The sequence below is a fragment of the Petaurus breviceps genome, unplaced genomic scaffold (assembly GCF_028583685.1).
Source record: "Petaurus breviceps papuanus isolate PSGF00001 unplaced genomic scaffold, PetGlider_PUasm1.0 76, whole genome shotgun sequence".
Lineage (NCBI taxonomy): Eukaryota > Metazoa > Chordata > Mammalia > Diprotodontia > Petauridae > Petaurus > Petaurus breviceps.
Genome location: NW_027186473.1, coordinates 19537784 through 19553009, shown reverse-complemented (window position 1 = coordinate 19553009; position 15226 = coordinate 19537784). Strand labels below are relative to the sequence as shown.

The 15226-nt window shown below is 35.5% G+C and overlaps 1 protein-coding gene across 7 annotated transcripts in view; it reads right to left on the bottom strand.

Annotated features, from left to right (window-relative positions):
* ADGRL3 (adhesion G protein-coupled receptor L3) overlaps positions 1 to 15226 on the bottom strand; it is a 1002012-nt gene that overhangs the window by 43361 nt on the left and 943425 nt on the right. For all 7 annotated transcript variants that reach the window (XM_069105304.1, XM_069105298.1, XM_069105300.1 and 4 more), the window contains one exon: positions 4284 to 4409. In XM_069105304.1, coding sequence (XP_068961405.1) covers positions 4284 to 4409 — 126 coding nt within the window. The remainder of the gene's footprint in view (positions 1 to 4283; positions 4410 to 15226) is intronic.

Genomic DNA, 15226 nt, shown 5'->3' with positions numbered 1-15226 from the left:
TAGGAAGATCACATGGACAACATTGTGAAGGGCAGGCTGTATAAGAGAGAGACGCGAGGGAGGAAGGTCAGTAAGGAGGCTGGTATGATAATAACAGCAGAGAAGTGATGAAAATATTAGTGGTAACGAACAGTAGAAATATAGTTACTTTTGAGGGTAGAACTGATAAGTAATTGATTGTAAAAGCTAAAGGAGAGGGAAGAATTACAGATGAATTCAAGGTTTGAGGTTGGATGACCAGGGAAATGGAGAAACTAAATAGAAGCTTTTTTATTAGACTTACTCTATGACAAGCAGAGAAGTTAATCTAGGCATCATTCATATGTACCGTAAAACAAATCAACAAACAAAAAAGAGAAATTTATGGTTTGGAGAATTCAAAATGTATTAAAATGTAGTTTGTGAATTTCAAAAATACTTACTTAGACTAAAAGCTACAGAAAATTCCTAAATATTCTACAGGAAATTTGTGAACAGCTAATATTGTAACTGATGAATAGGCATGGAAGGGGGAGGGATAGGCTTTGAAGGAACCTGTTGAATTCTGTTTTGAACATTTTGAGGTAACTGAAGAATATACTCATGGAAATTTTTAGTAGACTATTGGAAATGTAGCACCAGAGTTCTGGAGCAGAGGTTAAATGATGGAGAAAGAGATTTAGGAGTAATCTTCATAAAGGTGATAAGCAAAGCTTATGAAACAATTGAACTCAATATGAAAAATAGAGAAAAAGGTTCATTGGGATTGTATCTCAGGGCCCCTGCTATGTGACCTCAGACAAACTTACCCTTCCTGGACCTCCATGTCCTTATCTTTCAAGAGAAGGTGTTGGTCTATATCATTAAGGCCTATTCTAGTTTGATAATTCTATCATCAGGAAATCTTTAGTGTCTTGAGAGGCAATAGTTCTTTTGGAGTTATGAAGATGAAAGTGAGCAGCTTGGTGTATACAGTGTATAGAACTTTGGGACCTGGAATCAGGGAAACTCCTCCTCATGAGTTCAAATCCCCCCTCAGACACTTACTATATGTGTGACCCTAGGCAAGTCACTTAACTCCATTTGCCTCAGGTTCCTATTTGTAAAATGAACTGGAGAAGGAAATGGCAAACCACTCCAGTATATTTGTCAAGAAAACCCCAAATGGGGTCATGAAGAGTCTGAAACAACTGAATAACAACAAAATGATGAAAGTACTGTGTTAAACTTTCCATTAACTTTGGTCTTTTGATGAAGAACTAACTTTTTTTTTTAAGCAATGGGGGTTAAGTAACTTGCTCAAGGTTACACAGCCAGTTATTTCTGGGTGTGGTGCTAAGTATCTGAGCCCAGATTTGATCCCCAGGGCATCCTGACACTGGAGCTGGTGCTCTTACTCGCTGAGCCACCTGGCCGCCCCTAAGCAATGGGGGTTAAGTAGCTTGCTCAAGGTTACATGGCCAGGTGTTTCTGGGTGGTTGCTAAGTGTCTGAGCCTGGATTCGATCCCCAGGTCATCCTGACACTGGAGCCAGTGCTCTTACTCGCTGTGCTACCTGGCCGCCCCTGAAGAACTAACATTTTAAGATTTGATAAAATTTAAAGTGAAAACTCAGTTTTGGTGATACTTGTGAAGAGAAACACCAGACATACATAGACCTGGAAGAAAAAACTGTATACTTTAAACAAAGGTAAAAAAATTAAACTGGAGTGCAAGACAATTACATATGCAATTGATTTTACAAATAAGGATTAAGAAACAGTCATGCTTTGAAAGGATTATCATAAGCTTGAAGTAGATTGTCTAAACGGAAATTTGTTGGGGCTTTTTGTTTGTTTTTTTTTTTAAGATCTGTCAAAGACTATATTTTTGGTCTTTTCCTAGAAGCTTTCCTGTGCTTTTTTTAAAAGAGTCATTTTCCTCCAAACAGTCCTCCAAATATTTCATAACTGACATTTAATTTGCTGTTAAAATGAGTATTGGAAAATTTAGATACTGGTACTTTGGAATCTTGGTATATTGGTAGTAGAATTGTAAGGTGATTCCCATTCAGGTGGTATCTCTTTACATTTAATGCATCTGACATGAGATAGAAGGGGAAAAGAAATAGTTCTAGGGACATTATTCTGACTGTCACCCAAGTCATTTCCTAGAAGGAAGATAATTAAACAAGATGAACACTTAGTTCACAGGGTTTCATTTGGATTATTAAGGCAAGCAGCTTCCTAAAGTTATCCCATTTCCTTTGGAGCTCAGATGAAGAAAAAAATAAGTTCATTTCATAATGACAGAGGTCTGTTCTTAAGGCATCATAGATTTGTAGTGACAGAAGGGATCCTAAAGATTGTCTAGTCCAATCCATTTTGCACATTATTCTAAAAAAATACCTTAACAATTAGACATCTTCCTGAATAGGGTGACATTAGGGCTAACATAAAACTGAATGAACCTCTTAAAAGCCAGAGAAAAAGTGAATGAATTCTCTTCAATCACTAGTCTTTTTATATATGCACACACACATGCATATATAATGTATTATATATGTATCATAATTTGGTAGGTAAAATCCTCAGATAAAGTTAATTTAATGACAGATATGACTGGTTACCTTAACAAAAGAAATCATGATTGGTTTCTCTTATGTAGGCATGGAATTTAAAAAAATGCTATCATCTCTCCCAAAGTCACTCACTCTCACTCCCTATCTTATCCCTTTGTCCTACCTTTTCTGCTCTTTCTTGTATTCAAGATTACTTTGGATTTTATGAAATAAAGGCAGCTATCTCAACCAGGAGTGACAAACTCCTCAGACAACATGGCTAACAAATTTTAAATGCTATCCCCCTGGAGATACATGTGGCAGAAATATATGATGTGAGGTCAATTTGAAGTTAAAATTTTCAGAGAGTCATTTAATAAAATCTTTCACTAAATTCATGAGGTCAAACTCTGTGCCTGGAATGTAACTCCTTCTATACTTTTGAATCCCTGAAACTTTATCTTCCTTCAAGCCTCAGTTCAGGTGCCTCTACAAAGTCTTTCTTAATTCTTTATTTGATAGTATGTCTTCCTTCTTAAATTACTTTTAATTTGCTTCTCTGAATACATGCATTTAGTAATTTTCAGGAGAATAAGAACTTCCTGGGAACTTTTTTTTTTAATTTTTGTCTTTTTATCCCCAATCTCCAATACAGTGAGTGGTCTGTTCCTAACAGGTACTTAGTGAATATTTGGAGAGTTTATTTCACAAAATACAGGCTATGTGACAGTACAGTTAGATAGATAGTATAGAACTGACTAAAAGACTGGACCAAAAGAATAGTAATTGATGTTAACGTAAAGGGTGGTCTTAATTAGTGTGTTCCAAGGTCTTATGTTTGGGTCTGTTCTATTTAATGTTTCTATAAATTACTTAGATAAAGATATTGCTGACACAACTATCATGTATGTGGAGATTTAGAGTAGCCAGTATGTCTCACCAGGCTAAAGCTATGGACCTAATATGTCAAGATTAAATTTCACAGGGATACAAGCTTAGACAGTTTTGAAATTAACATGTTCAGTGTTATATATGTATAGTATCTTCCAGGTTTTGATTCGTGTCCATCAGGGAATGTCTAATCTATTATTGTTATTACTGGAGTAGTTGGATGAGTTTTGTTAGAAATCCATATAATATACAAACCAATAGACCTGGTCTTTGAATATATTTAAAAAACTAGCATCACCTAATGTAGTTTGAGGGAGTGTTACCCTGATAATTAATAATTCTGTATCAGAATTTTATTTGAAAATTATTTCAGGAAATTAAATGAAAAAATTCAGTGAAACAAGCAGTTACTCCTATTAAAAATTTGTATGTTTTTGTTATAGCTGTCAATAATATTTTTAGGGTTTTATTTACATCTTGATTGAAATAGCAAAATTCTTGAGTCTGCTTGAACACTGACTAAAACTAGTGACTATTTAGATCATTAATGCTAACTCTGTAGAATTTAGATTTATACATCATACTCAATTCTTCTGTATTGTGTAATATAGAGTTAATATGAAATAAAACCTTCAGTGTCTCAAATTCCTCAATCAGGTCTGTACTCTATCATGCAATTCTGTGATTTTATTAGAATTGTAACTTTTTCAATTCCTGCTATAACCTAATATCATTTTGAGGAGGAACCTTTTTCCCCCAACAATTTATGAGTTTAACATTTGGGATGGCGCTCATCACTGAGCAAGAATGGGTAGGAAATCAAAACAGTATGTGGACAATAGACATTCCATTTCAGTTAACAAACATTGTTTACCTGTGAGCCTGTGGAATAGCGTCCAGGAGTTCGAGAACCAGATGTTTTCCCTGAGCCAATGGAACTCTCTGTACTTTTGCCACTACAGCAATGTGTACGTAGACATTTCCCATATTCTTTACGTACCTAACAAATTAAATATTACCTTTGGTTAGCAAGTAACTTTTTATTCCAGCTATGGATTTAGATTTTTAAGAGTTCAGGTTTTTGCTTTTCAGAATCTATTGTAGTCATCTATGTTGTTGCTAATCATGTTAAAGTATTTTTATTGGACACATATTTTATATAAAATTTACTTTATCTATAACTGGAAAGCATGTAATGGTGTATAAAGAACAACTTTTCTTTTAAAAAGCTTATCCCTCTCCTCATTAGAAGCTAGCAACCTCTTAAGTATTTCAAAGGAGAACAAAGGAAACTGAGATTTTGTTTTTCATGGCTTGCTATAATTTATGATGAATTTAATATAAACTGGCATGTTGGTTTATTGAGGTACTAGAAGTTACTATTTCTAGCAGTGGATCAATGAGAAAATTACAAAAAAAAATAAAACAAAACCAAAAAACCAAAACAAAAACCAACCTACTACATTTAAATACAGGACATGGTTTGCTGAGATTTTATTTTAAACTTTTTTTTTTAATTTGAGTTTAGTATTCATGAAAGGTGCCAGAGATACTCCTTCTAGAGATCATGATCTCTAGAGACTTTTGAGTTTCTTGAGTTGGACTTAATTTCCTGAACCCTGCCCCAAAACATATTTTCCCTTACTCCTTTAGGGTCATAAAAAACAAGATCCATTTTTTTCTACAGCATGTTTTGACAAATCTGCTTAAGAACTAGAAACTAGCTGCCCCCCCCCCCCCACCAACTCAGAAAACATATACATTTTAAAAATTGTTTAAAAACTCTCATATCTTTATGGATTTTATATTTTAGTGACTTTACCCTCCCCCAAGAAACCCTTATATGCTACCAGTGAATATTATAAATTGAAATTTACATATATATGACAAATAAAAGACAGCATACTTTAAGTACATAAGAGGCACTGGGCTCTTCAGTTTGTACTAGTATGCTTTCCCCATCCTGACAGATGATTCTTAGTATATTCTAGGGGGAAATGAATGAATATAGTGAGTTCAGAACCTTTGACTTCACTTTGAATTGGTGTAGAAGACAGAGATGCTTGCTTACTCCTATAATCTAGTCCAGGGGTGGAGAACTGTTGGCCTTGAGGCAACATGTGGTCATCTAGGTCCTTGGATACAGCCTTTTAATTGAGTCCAAGTTTTACAGAACAAATCCTTTTATTAAGGGGGTTTGTTCTGTGAAGTTTGAATTCAGTCAAAGGGCTGCACTTGAGGACCTAGAGGGCCACATGTGACCTTGAGGACACAAGTTCTTCACCCCTGATCTAGTCTTTTAGCTTCCCATCTAAATCATTCCCAGAAATCCCACTCCTCTGGCAGAGCAAGAGAGGTGAAACTGCTAATCACGTCTCTTCCAAGTAGACACAGTTCTCTAACTTTCACACACTCCTTTTCCTATTTCTTCTTTTAAAATGTAATACAAATCTCTCCTCTCTCTCTCCCTCCCTATCCTCCATGATGAAAAAGAAGAGTAAGACAAAATGCTTGTAACAAATATAGTCATGCCAAAGTGATTCTTGCACTGATGATGTTCAAATAATACATGACTTAGTCCTCACCTTCAGTTCATCACTTCTCTGCTAAGAGAAGCCTTAACCTGCTTTGTAAAAACCAAAAGCTTTGTGTTTTTTACCTCTGATTGAGGCAGGGGTCACCTGGTTAAATAAATACTCAACCAGCCCTTTGGGGTCAGTTCCACTCAAACATTATGCTCCATAATGAAATTAATGGAACTAGGGACTAGGATATGTAGACAATTAATGATAATACTAATATCAGATACATCATATTTTAGCTTATAAAGCTTTCCTTAAAACAGCCTTGAGATAACACAAAATCTGAGTAATACTCTCCCCATTTTATAGAAGAAGATACTGATTCAGACAGGAGATGGGTGACAGCTCTAGGATGGGAACCCACGGTTTTGTGATGTGAAGTCCATTTCTTTTTATTTTTCTCACTGTGTGCTTATAGAACTAATTTTAATTATGGAAGCATGAGAACAGAAATTGTAGGAATAGTAAATACATGAAAAGGTCACTTCACATATGTTGTTGACTCTAAAAAGAAAAATATCTAATTTTTTTCTGGCAAAAATAAGTTTTTTAGAATTTAATGCACTTTGGTAATATTTGTAAATAATTTTATTTTCATGATAGTATTTATTATAGTGTAAAAAAAAAAGAAAGGCAATATGAAGGACTAGATAGAGGGGTAATTATCCAAGTAATTATCTTACATTCTGAGATATAAATGAGCAGTCTATTTGCATTACTGGAGAAAAGTTCCACGAAAGGAATTCCTCATATCAATGAAATCATAGTTCCTGCTTCCGCAAAAAGAAATAAAAATATATAAAAAAACACATTTCTTTCTTTCTTTCCTCCTTCCTTCCTTCCTTCCTTCCTTCCTTCCTTCCTTCCTTCCTTCCTTCCTTCCTTCCTTCCTTCCTTCCTTCCTGTCTTTTGACTCTGCTTTTATCTCCACTATTAATTAGGCACTTAAATATTTAGAGACTGAGTCCCTACCCCAGGTTTCATCTTATGATAGTTGGCTCAGCGATCCAGCCTTTTTGAATATCTTTCATTGTAAAAACAATAAACTTATACGAGTAAAAATGCCAAACTTTTAATAATTAAAACAACTGAAAATTCTTGATTTAAATAGTATATGAATGGGTGTACTAGAATAAGCATAATGGAATTTAAGCAGATAACTCAAGAAGAAGCATTCATTGTTGAATATTTTTTTTCTTATAAGTTTAAAATTCCTTAGGTACTACAAATTGCCCCAACTTGGAAAATGAACATTCATTTTTAAAAATTTATATGCAAGTGTTATTGAATTCTATCCCTGACTTCAATTATTAAAAAAAAATCAACAAAATGTACACTTTAATAATACGGAATAGAGTCATTCAACAGTGGGTCATTTAGTGTTTTGAGTTACTTGGTATGACAACTGTTATGTTTTAAATTAAGTTCACAGCATACTGATACATAAGTATGTGATCGTTTTTAAATAGGTGTTGAAAGCAGAAAAGTTATATATAGAGCAAGGCAATGAAAAGAGAGTATTTGATCCATTGGTTCATTTTTGTTTTCTATGGAGGTTAAAAATCTGCTCCTATTTATTTACTATATTGTCAGACTTTTACAAATCAGGAACAAGATTGACTTTAGGGGTAAAGTAATTTATATTTCCTAATGAAATCACAGACCACAGAAACAAATAATGTTTGAAATTTTTAAAAAGTTTTTTTTTTTGGTTTTAAATAAAAAATGTTTCTGCTCATTTTTATCAGACTTATATTGGTTAAACAAGTGAGAATGTCCACTTGAAATCATAGGATTAAGTAAATCTGACCCTCTATAAGTAAGCTTATAAAAACCAAATTTATGGTAACGTTAAAATAGAATCTGTACTAGGGAACATCATGGCATAAAAGATCTCCCTTTCCTTGCCAAAATCTTTCAACAAATGGTCTACACCTGCTCTCTTTAGTTCTTCTCCACTAAGTAACTCCTTACTTAGCTCCTTGCCACCTGGCTTTCATTTGACAAATACAGGTTTTTTGAGGGATTTTCATGATTTAATCATCTGCAGTCCTATATTTTCAGTTCTGTTACTACGTGCTTCCAATGAGATGTCCATCTAGCACCTCAAATTCAATATGTCTAAAACTGAACATATAATCTGCAACATTCAACTAGATCCCTGATTTTTATCAGTGGTACCACTTTATTTCTACAATCCAACTTTGCAACTTTAGCATTGTGTTTGATTTTTCTTTTTGCTTTTCTTCCCTATATTGAATTAGGTGTCAAGTCTTGTATATTCTTGGAGGCCTTGATGGATCCCACCAACTGTTAGGGTTCCCACTCTATGCCCTATTTGCCTGTTTTTTGTATTTATTTTATATAAATACATGGGACACCATTTAATAGATGCTAGCTGGCTGACGCCATTTCTACCTTCTCCCTGACACTCCTCACCCATCCACCCACATACAAATATTGTCTTTCAGGCTGATTTAATCACCTCAGGAAAGAAGAACAAAGAGAGCTGCTTCAAAGTAGGAATGCAGAAGAAACCAAATTAGACAACAGCTTTAAACTGAGCCCATCATAATAGCAGACTGGTGAGTTCTCATGCCCCTAATTTTCCCTCTCCCCTCTTAGTATTTGAGGACAGTGGCCTAAAAAATTAACACTGCTTGGAACTCGAAGCATTTGTCAACATGAGAAAGCTGTTGATTCTGGGAACCTGCTTGGATTTTGTGGTCTTTTCTCTTTCTTAATATCTGACCTTTAACCTCAGTTTTTATTGATGCCTGCTGGCCAGCAATTGAACAGTGAAATATATACCAATTTACTTCCTTGCTCCAGGTGCTGTCTCTTTCACATTATCTTAGGGTATCCTGGGATTTGGGTAAAGGGCTTTCTCCCCTAAGAAAATTGTCCCTCAAAAATCTTATAAATACCTAGTTATGTTCAAGTCAGTCCCCTGCTTTAAAATGTTTGATGCTTCAGTATTTCCTCTTGACTAAAGTAACAGGAGCATAGGATAATGGCTTTAGAGACAGAAGAGATCTAATTTAGGCCAACTTCTTTATTTTAAAGTTTGAAGAAACAGAGGTCCAGAGTGGTGAAGTGATTTGCTCCAGGTTACACAAATAAATCCTTACAGCATTTAAATACAGGTCTTTAGACTCCAAATCCAGGGTTCTTTCCATTGCATCACACCCTTTGATTCCTCAGCTTGCCATTTCTAACCTTTCTTTTTAGTTTTATCTCCCACAGCCCAAGTGGATTACTACCTATTCCCCAAACATGCATCATACTCTCCCACTTCCCAAAATTTGTTCATACAGTTCTGTCCTAGAATATCATCCATTTAACAAAACCTTATCCATCCTTCAAAGCCAACTTAAACACACCTTGTCCCCGAAACATCTGAGCTCCTGATTTAAATATGCTTTCTACTTCTTCTAAACTATATCATTTCATTAATGCTTCTGTTACAGAACTGAAATTGTTCTGCTTTTTTATTTCAGCTGGTTTTATACTTCTCTTACTCCTTGTCCTTAGGGGAAAGTAATTTGTCTTTTCTCATTTTTGTACTGACCACAATGCCTAATACAATGTCCTTGGCTATAGATGACATTAAATATTTATAGAAATGAATTGAATTTTTCCAACCAAACCTAGCACCATTGCCTCAGTGCTCATTTTGAAAATCTCTATGGACTCTCAATGCTAAGCACTAGTTTCTTGAAATTCTTCCTTCCCTTCATTTCTGTTCCACAACATTATTCTGGCCCTTCTACTTTTCTGACCATGCCTTCTCTGTCTCCTTTTGTATACAATTGATTTTTCTTCCCTCATACCACTAATACTGGTCATATTCTAGGGTTTTGTTTTTGTCTACCTACTTACCAATCAGTTTTCTTGGGTGGGGGAGTTAATCTACTTCTATTACGTTAGACTCAGTTTTTTCTTGATGAATCCCAAGTTTACTGATATGACACTTTACTAAGCTTCTAGTATTGTATCTTCATCTGTCCCTATCATATTACTCTTTATGTTCATAATGAACTAGTTTTCCCCACAAATTTGTTCCCTCTTTTAAATTTTCCTGTTATTTTGCTGCTGACAACTGTCTCTCACTTTCCCAAATAATTAAATTTCCAGGTTAACTTTGACTCATCACATATTTAATTCTCCTATATCTTGCTGATGTCTTAATTTATCTTTTTATTGGTAAAAAATTACTCTAAACAAATTTTAAAGCTATAGAACCCACAAAGTGACAGAGAGAAACAAATCTCCTACTGAAGACATCCCAGCAGGAAGGGTGTATCCCAATGATCTGGGAGCTCAGCCCAGCCCCACTTGAGTGGTTTTGGCCCCAGGGCAGCCCCAACCAGCAGCAACCAGAGCAGACTTCAAGAGTGAAGTACCAGCAGCTGTGGCAGTTTCCAGACTTCTCAACCCATAAACACCAAAGACAAAATAAAAGGTCACTATGGAACTTTGTTGGAACAGGGGGGCATGGAAGAGTCTAGTCTGGCCCCTGCCCCTGGGATGAGAAGCGGCAGAGGCACCATGGCTGTGCCACGTGGCTGCCTCAGAAGCTCCTGGCCTGCAGATGGTAGAGGGACCAAGTAACCATAGGGTAATTGCTTTTGTTTTAACCTACCTGGATCATGGTCTTGGGTAGAGGTTCTGGGTTGTGTAGCCAAGTGCTAGAGCCTGTTGGGGCTGCAGAGAGGGCACCCTCCTAATTGTTCCAGCAGCTGTACAAATCCCAGCAATTTGGGACAAAGCTTTCTCTATTCTGAAAGCAGAGTTCTACCATGGCAAAGAGTCCAAAAGTCAAGTAATTGACTGGCACCATAAGCAAGCAGAGGAAACACAATCCTACCATAGATTCCTTTTTTGGAGACAAAAAGGATCAAAACATGGAACGGGAGGAAGACAATTAAGTCAGAACTCTTGCATCAAAAGCTCCCAAGAAAAATATGAAGGCCATGGAGGAGCTCAAGAAGGATTTTGAAAATCAAGTAAGAGAAGTGGAGGAAAAATTGGGAAGAGAAATGAGAATGATGCAAGAAAATCAAGAAAAGCGAGTCAATAACCTGACCGAAGAAAATAACACCTTAAAAAATAGACTAATTCAAATGGCAAAAGAGGCCCAAGAAGCCAGTGAGGAGAAGAATGCCTTAAAAAGCCTAACTAGACAGATGGAAAAAGAATTTCAAAAACACACTGAAGAGAATAATTCCTTCAAAATTAGATTGGAGCAATTGGAGCAATAATGACTTTATGAGAAATCATAAAACTATAAAACAGATCCAAACAAATGAAAGAATAAAAGGCAATGTGAAATATCTCACTGGAAAAACCACTGGACTACCTGAAAGCTATGATCAAAAATAGCTTTTTTGGTGCAGTGAGTAAAGCGCCGGTGCCCGAGTCAGGAGGACCTGAGTTTGGTTCCAGCCTCAGACACTTAACACCCCCCCACACACACACACACAAACTAGCTGTATAACCTTGGGCAAGTTACTTAACCCCAATTGCCCACCAAAAAGCAAAAAAAAAAAAAAAGAGCCTAGACACCATCTTTCAAGAAATTCTCAAGCAGAATTGCCCTGATATTCTAGAACCAGACGGCAAAATAGAAATTGAAAGGATTTACCAATCACCTCTTGAAAAAGGTCCCCAAAAGAAAACTCTTAGGAGTATTATAGCCAAATTTCAGAGTTCCTAGGTCAAGGAGAAAATTCTGCAAGCAGTCAGGAAGAAACAATTTAAGTATTGTGGAAACAATCAGGATAACACAAGACCTAGAAGCTTCTACGTTAAAGGATCTAAGGGCTTGGAATATGATTTTCCGGAGGTCAAAGGAGCTAGAATTAAAATAAAGAATCACCTACCCAGCAAAACTGAGTATAATGTTTCAGGGGAAAATATAGTCATTCAATGAAATAGAGGATTTTAAACCATTCTTGATGAAAAAAACAGAGCTGAATAGAAAATTTGACTTTCAAATACAAGAAGCAAGAGAAGCATGAGAAAGTAAACAGGGAAAAGAAATCATAAGGAACTTATTAAATTTGAACTTTTTACATTCCTATATGAAAAAAACAATAATTCATAAGACTTTTCTCAGTATGAGGACAGTTGAAGGGAATATATATATATGTATATATATGTATAGGAGGCTGTCGGTGTATATAAATATATATGTGAGTGTGGCCATATGTATGTACATGTATACATAGACAGAGGGCACAGGATGAGTTGAATATGAAGGGATTATATCTAAAAAATAAAATTAATTAGTGAGAGAGGAATTTATTGGGAGGAAAAAGGTAGAGATAGATTATAGGAGGAGAAAGGAAGAGATAGTAAATTATCATATAAAAGAGGCAAGAGAAAACTGTTATAATGGAGGGGAAGAGCAGGAAGGTAAAAGGGAATGGGACAACCTTACTCTCATTTAATTTGGCTTAACAAGGGAATAATATGCACACTCAATTGGGTATGTTACCCTACAGGAAAATAGGGGGGGGAAGAGAAAAAGAGGGGGGATGATAGAAGGGAGGGCAGATTGGGGGACAGGGTAGTTAGAAGCAAACATTTTTGAAAAGGGACAGGGTCAAAGGAGAAAACAGAATAAGTGAGGGGCAGGATAGGATAGAGGGAAATGTAGTTAGTCTTTCACAATATAACTACTATGGAAATGATATGGGCACATGTACAACCTATATTGAATTTCTTATCTTCCCAGTGGGATTGGGTGAGGGGGGAAGAAGGGAAAAAAATCTGGAACTCAAAGTTTTAAAAGCAAATGTGTATTAAAAAGAGATTAGCAAAAAAAGAATTATCTTTTTATTTTCTACTTTTCCATTCCCATTGACACACACCACTTTAGCTGCCATCATCTCATTAGATTACAGTGATGTATTCTAGTCTCTACTTTTCTGGAATGCACTTTGTATACTACTGCCATATTAATTTTCCTAATATAGTAGTTTCATTATGTGATTTAGAAACATCTTCCCTAATGTTCATCACAATTACAGACTCTTCTATAACTGGCGCTTCCCTACTTGATTGAGTCACTAACTTCTAACAAAAAACTCTCATCCAGGTAGGATAGTGTTTTTACTGTCACTTTCAAATGTCAAACACATTCATGCCTATGTGACTCTTTTCATGACACTTCCTTGTTTAGAAGACAATTGACTATCCTCTTTGTCATTAATGTAACAGCCTATAGTGTGATAAGCCAAACCAGGAAAAAGCTGGTTTTGAGAATCCAGACAAGTGACCCAGCTTGATAAAAAGTTGAGAATCTATCTAAACATGTAAGTATGTGTAAGAATTAGCTGTTTCAGAGTCATGCCTAGTAAAATTAATCTAAAGAAACAGATTCCCAATTGGAAATCAGGTACAAGGGGAAGGACAAAAAAAATTTTTTTAGGTCCTATTAGGCAAAAACTCAATAGGGTTTGTAAGTTGGAGACAGAGGGAGGTGGAAATGTTGATCAAAACATAGACAGAACATTAATCTTCATAGACCCAAATGGTAGGAAATTGGAAGACACCCATAGTAGTTGGTAGTCAGTATCATGGTAGTCTGGGAAAAGATCCTGGGAAAGCATGAAAATTTGGAGACTGAAATTTAAAGGCAATAAATCTAGCCCCGAAACATGGAAGTAGTAGACAAGAAGCTGAGTTACTGAAGATCATGGTGTCATAGATTTAGAGTTTGTAGGAATCCAGGATATCATCACATTTAAACCTCCTAATTTTATAGATCAGAAAACAGAGGCTCAAAGAAGTTATGTCTTTTTATCCCTAGCATACAGTACCATGTCTAACATAGAGTAGGTGCTTAATAAATGCTGTTGACTGATATGTTTTACAAAGTTACATGGATGGTAGATAAAAGAGTTGGGATTTGAACACAGCCTTTTGGCTGCATGTCTTGTAGTTTTAACATTATTAGGAGAATTGAGTCTGTAAAGGGAGTAAAAAGCAGGATACTTAACTACTGGCACATATCAGAAAAATAGTACCTGGAGAGGTAGAGAATGAGGCAAAGAACCTAGTAACAATAGAGCCAGAAGATTTGATGCTAAGCCAGCAAGCTGCTGACATAAGGCTCCTTTATTTTTCCCAAGTTTATGGCTAAGGTTGACCCCGAAGTCTGAGACTGAGTTGATATGGGTTGGGGCTCACTTGCAGCTGCCAAGATTAAAAGGATATGAGGGTAGGGAGCAAGGCAGAATGTTTTCATCGCTACCTACTCATATGCCCTTGAAGTCTTAGTTTTGTAAGCCACCCACAACATAACACTTAAATTCTGCACCAAACAATATTACTTTCTTATTTTTATTCTTACTCATAAGGCTTAATTGTTCAGCAATATTGTATACCCTCTATCTTAAATGAAATCTATATCTTTTTAGTGAAAAATTTTTGATGTAATACAATATAGAAATATTCAGAAAAGTAATTGGTCTTTGATCTAATGAAAATTACAATTATAACATGTAATTAATTGAATTGATCCAAACAACTATAGTGGCAGAAATTAGAGGTATGATATATTGAATGGTACCATCCAAAAAAAAAAAGAATAAATTTAGTATCGATGGGAGCCTATAGATTAATGTCTAGAAACATACGTCTTGTAATTATTCCGTTGTTTTTCAGTCATGTTCCACTCTTTGTGACACCATTTGGAGTTTGCCTAGCAAAGATACTAGGGTGGTTTTTCATAAACTGATGCAAACAGGGTTAAGTGACTTCTCCAGGGCCACACAGCTAGTAAGTGTCTGAAGCTGGATTTGAACTTGGGTTTTCCTGACTCCAGGCCCAGCACTTTATCCACTGTGCCACCTAGCTGCCTTAGAAACATTTTTACTAAAAGAAAACCTATCAAGTTATTATAGTGATACAAGACATACATAAAATACTGAACTAATTTTTCTTAAATGTATTTTGTTTATGGTAAATTATTTAGATGATCAAAATGCATACAAATAAATATTCTCTATATGCTAATATATACATATTCATGCATATATATGTACATACACACAGAAGTATGGCAGTTATTAGATTATAATAAATAAATATACTTTGGCTTTTAATTAAAGGTAAAATTAAATAGTTCAAAGTAACACTCAGGTATCTGAAGGCCATTTCAACATAAAACACTTTTTAAAAGTGGCAACTTAGGCTGCACACTCACTTCTTGCATGTGACTTGA